The sequence below is a fragment of the Aplysia californica genome, unplaced genomic scaffold (genome assembly GCF_000002075.1).
Source record: "Aplysia californica isolate F4 #8 unplaced genomic scaffold, AplCal3.0 scaffold00426, whole genome shotgun sequence".
NCBI classification, from domain to species: domain Eukaryota; kingdom Metazoa; phylum Mollusca; class Gastropoda; order Aplysiida; family Aplysiidae; genus Aplysia; species Aplysia californica.
Genome location: NW_004797696.1, coordinates 235,668 through 239,765, shown reverse-complemented (window position 1 = coordinate 239,765; position 4,098 = coordinate 235,668). Strand labels below are relative to the sequence as shown.

General features: G+C 44.3%; 1 protein-coding gene across 1 annotated transcript in view; it reads right to left on the bottom strand.

The window, feature by feature from the left end:
- Positions 1 to 1,321: 1,321 nt before the first annotated feature.
- Positions 1,322 to 4,098, bottom strand: part of ER (estrogen receptor) — a gene marked incomplete at its 3' end in the record, with an annotated part of 29,021 nt that continues 26,244 nt past the window's right edge. The window contains 4 exon segments of the mRNA NM_001204719.1: positions 1,322 to 1,329; positions 1,332 to 1,651; positions 2,768 to 2,910; positions 2,912 to 2,916. Coding sequence (NP_001191648.1) covers positions 1,322 to 1,329; positions 1,332 to 1,651; positions 2,768 to 2,910; positions 2,912 to 2,916 — 476 coding nt within the window.

Sequence of the window (4,098 nt, the reverse complement as noted above, 5' to 3'; positions counted from 1 at the left end):
CAGTTTCTATTTCTGACTTTGGAGATATATATATATACATATACATGTTTAAATATATCTATCTCACCATAAATATATACACTGGAGAGTGTAATGTCACCGAGAAAGTCCAGAGACTGGAACAACAACACTAGTTGAAGGCAACAAGAACCACTGGTCTTATTAGACACACACACACCACTTGGGTAAGAAATACAATCAACAAAGCCACAAGGTATTATTCTGAAAGCCAGTGACACTGATGAATGAGCTGTGCCAGAAAACGGCACGCATGTCATGCGTGGAAGGCAATGGTCAGGAGGGAAAGTGGAGAGGGGATGGGGGTGGGGTTACTTCACCGTTACGGGAAGCCTGAACAGGCCTAGGGGACAATAAAGTCCTCGTATGGGCTAACCTAGCACGGTGGCCAGTGGCACTGCATAGACTAGTACTAAGCACTATGTTAGTTAATAGCACATCCACACTGGACATATAACACAGTACTTCACAACCGTGCTAGAAATACAGTGGTGGTGAACACTAGGCACAGGGCCAAGCACTAAACTATAGACTCAGTGACACTGAGAGTGCAGCACAAGAGGCAGCACTACATCATGAGCGAGCCAGCCCACTTGCAGCAGCTGAATACATAGCACAGTGCTAAACTGCTCAACACTGTATCTTAAGCAGTGACAGTGAAGACATAGGCTGCATGTCCCAATATACTAATGATTCTTTTACACTAAGCCCTTTTGGTAAGCACATGCATTGGGGGAGGGGGGGGGAAGAGGGAGAGGGTGTGCGCTTACTATAACTTTGTACTCCCAAAATTCTAAGAGCCAACAAAACCCAAAACCCTCACACACACGAGAAGCGTGACGATTTCTGCAGCAGTGCGGCTTACTCCTTTGGTTGCAAGACGCATTCACACTGGGCGCACTGGAACTATCAGCATCACTCACACAATTCAGCAGCAAATTCCCAGCTCTCGCACTCCCTCATCAGGATGAATCTGCAGTTGTCTGTCAGAACAGCTCCCTTCCCCCCCCCCTCTCTCTCTCGCTTAGCCACATTTTGAGTATGTTCAGAGCTCCCAGCCAGCCAGCCAGTCTTGCGTTCCTCAAAGCTGTAAGTATGTACGTATGTAGTAGTTATGTAATGTATAAAGTCATCTAGCAGGCCAGCTATCATCATTCAGGCAGAGTCTGCTGGGGGTGTCCCGGGTGGGGGTGGTGGCTCTGGTGCTGGGATGGGTGCTGTTGCTGTTGGTGCTGGGGCGGTGGTGGCGGGGGCGGTGGCTGTTGCTGCTGCTGCTGCTGTTGCGGCGGTGGCGGCTGCTGGTGGTGGTGGTGGTGGTGGTGGGCCGGCGGCTGTTGCTGTTGCTGGGGGTGCTGTTGCTGCTGCAGCCGCCGCCGCTCGCCCGAGGAATTGTGCGCGTCCAGCATCTCGGTGAGGAGGTCGCAGAAGGTCACGCAGCCCTCCATCTTGAGTTTCTGGAAGTAGGTGATGCCCCGCTCGCCCGCCTGCCGGATGTGAGTCAGCAGGAGCAGGATGGAGGGCGCGTGGCGCCAGTTGCCGAAGCCCTGGTGCCGACCGGCCACCTCCATGAACACATCCAGGATTAACTGACGCATCTCTTGGATTTTCAGGAAACTGTCCAAGGGACGGACCTCTGCAGAAGAGTTCGTACACAAAACACACATTTTGTTACATTTAGAGTTGGGGGCAGGTAAAAAGATTCTTAAAAAACAACAAACTTCCCTGTGAAGTCTATAAATCTAATTTAGGCTGCTCAACACTCCGGTATATCTCACTGTAGCCATTTCAACAACTAGGAACAGATTCAAGAAGAGACACTATCAATACACTTAAATTGAGTATATTGACAAAACAATTCAACATTATAATAGAAGTATGGCATCGCTGCATAGACTAGAGAATTCTCATTCAAGAAAAGACAGATTTCCATGTCTCCTAGGGATGTCTTAAATTACATAAAAGACAAAACTGAATTTTGTCTGAGATCTCCATACATTTCTACCCTCACAAGAATATTAAGTTGTAGCATCAAAATGAGAACCACATTGCTAAAATGTGGGTCTCAATTAGCTCTAGAATATCAACGCCCTCAGCCAATATCAAATTTTGTACCGTATGAATATATTCAGAGAGAGAAATGCATAAAACATCGTTGATGTCTCAAGAAGAATGAGGAACTTTTACTTTCTTTTCACTCAAGCTGTAAAAAATCAGGGTCAAAGGGAGTAAAGCACCTGCTTTTGAAGGGGACGGTATTAACATTTAGATTACACATGTGTGTGTGTGTTGTGGTGATGGTGTTGGGGGCAGGGGGGAATAAATACACAGACACATTAACAGCAAAGGATTTGGTTTCAATGCACAGTGAATCTAATTTTTAAAAAACAAAACCAATAACTTCAGAAAGGAAAGAAAAAAAGCCAAGAGAAAATATGCACCCCCCCCCCCCAAAAAAAAAAAAAAAAAATCCAACACAATTTGAATATCCATCTGCATTGATTATTTTTAAAAAAGAAAAAAGAACCCCCCTTTCCTGGGAAAACAAAAACCCAAATAGCACAGATTTGACATCCAACTGCATTATTTAATTATTTTAGAACATTTAAAAAACAAACCAAAAAAAGCAGTTTGAACATCCACCTCCATGAACTAAAGTTTAAAAAGAAAGAAAAACAAATTCTAATTTAAGAAACAACAGAAAATTTAAAAGCAACAACAAAACAAGCGACATTAGAGTTTAAAGACCCACCTGCATTAACTAATACTGTAGCTTGAAGGAGGAGCAGCTCCTCTTTGTTGAGACCGTGCAGCAACATCTGCTCGGACACTGCCGACACCTGCTCCAGGACATCGCCCATCCCGGTCAGTGCCCACTGTTGTCTGTCAGAGGGAGGGAGCACACTCACATGTATGTCTTTGTTTTAGTAGAGGTTTTACGGCCCTCGCAACTGCATAAGGTCGTATGAGCGCCAGAAGATTAGAGGTGTTACAAGAGAGCAACAAAACATAAACAAGAAGGAGGGGAGATAAGGACGATAGATGTTTGATAGGAAAGAAGAAGCAAACCACACCTGAGCACCTGTATGTCTGGGTCGTTTTGGTTTTAGTAAGTGTTTTACGGCACTTGCAACACAATAAGGTCATATAAGTGCAGAAGATTAGAGGTGTTACAAGAGAATAACGTACACAAAAACTAAGGAAGGGAGATGAAGACGATAGATGTTCCAAAGGAAAGAAGGAGCAAACCACACCAGACCACCTGTCAACCACCCACATATCTGAGTCGGTCAGTTGGTTGGTAGATAGGTAGGACAGTAGGTTGATCGGTCAGTAGGTAAGTTGGTCAGTAGGTAGGTATACGTAGGTATGTAAGTATGTACAGGGAGGGAAGGAAAGAGAGAGGGAAAGAGAGCAGCTGCAGGGAACGCACTCACATATATCGAGGTCGGTAGGTAGGTAGGTAGGTAGGTAAGTAAGACGGTAGGTCGATCGGTTAGTAGGTAAAATGGTCAGTAGGTAGGTAGGCCGGTCGGTACGTAGGTATGTATGTATGTATGTATGTACAGGGAGGGACAAGAGAGAGCTGCTGGAGGGAACACACTCGTACATGTATCGAGATTGGTCGGTCGGAAGGTAAGTAGGTAGGTCGATCAGTAGGTAGGTATAAATGTACGTATGTTCATACCTGTGTATGAACAGGGAGGGAATGAGGGAGAGAGGGAAAGAGAGCTGCCATCATTTTAGAAATTTAATATAGTATATGCACTTTTTACAATTTTACAGATGAGCTTAAAAGAACCCTTGAATATTGTTACCAAGAAAACAAACTGTTTGCAAACATCAAAAGCCAGTATTTTTAAGAACACAATTTTGATAATGACTTCCTTATTATCTTTAAAGCAAATGTTTTATTGGCAACGTTCAGTTTTTTTTAGCTCTCTTGTAAAATTTAAAAAACTGCAATGGCTGTATTTTTTAAAGATGACAGCTGAGAGGGAGGTAGGTAGGTAGGTAAAGAGAGAGAGAGAAATAGAGAGAGAGACAGAGAGAGAGACAGACAGAGAGAGAGAGGGAGAGAGA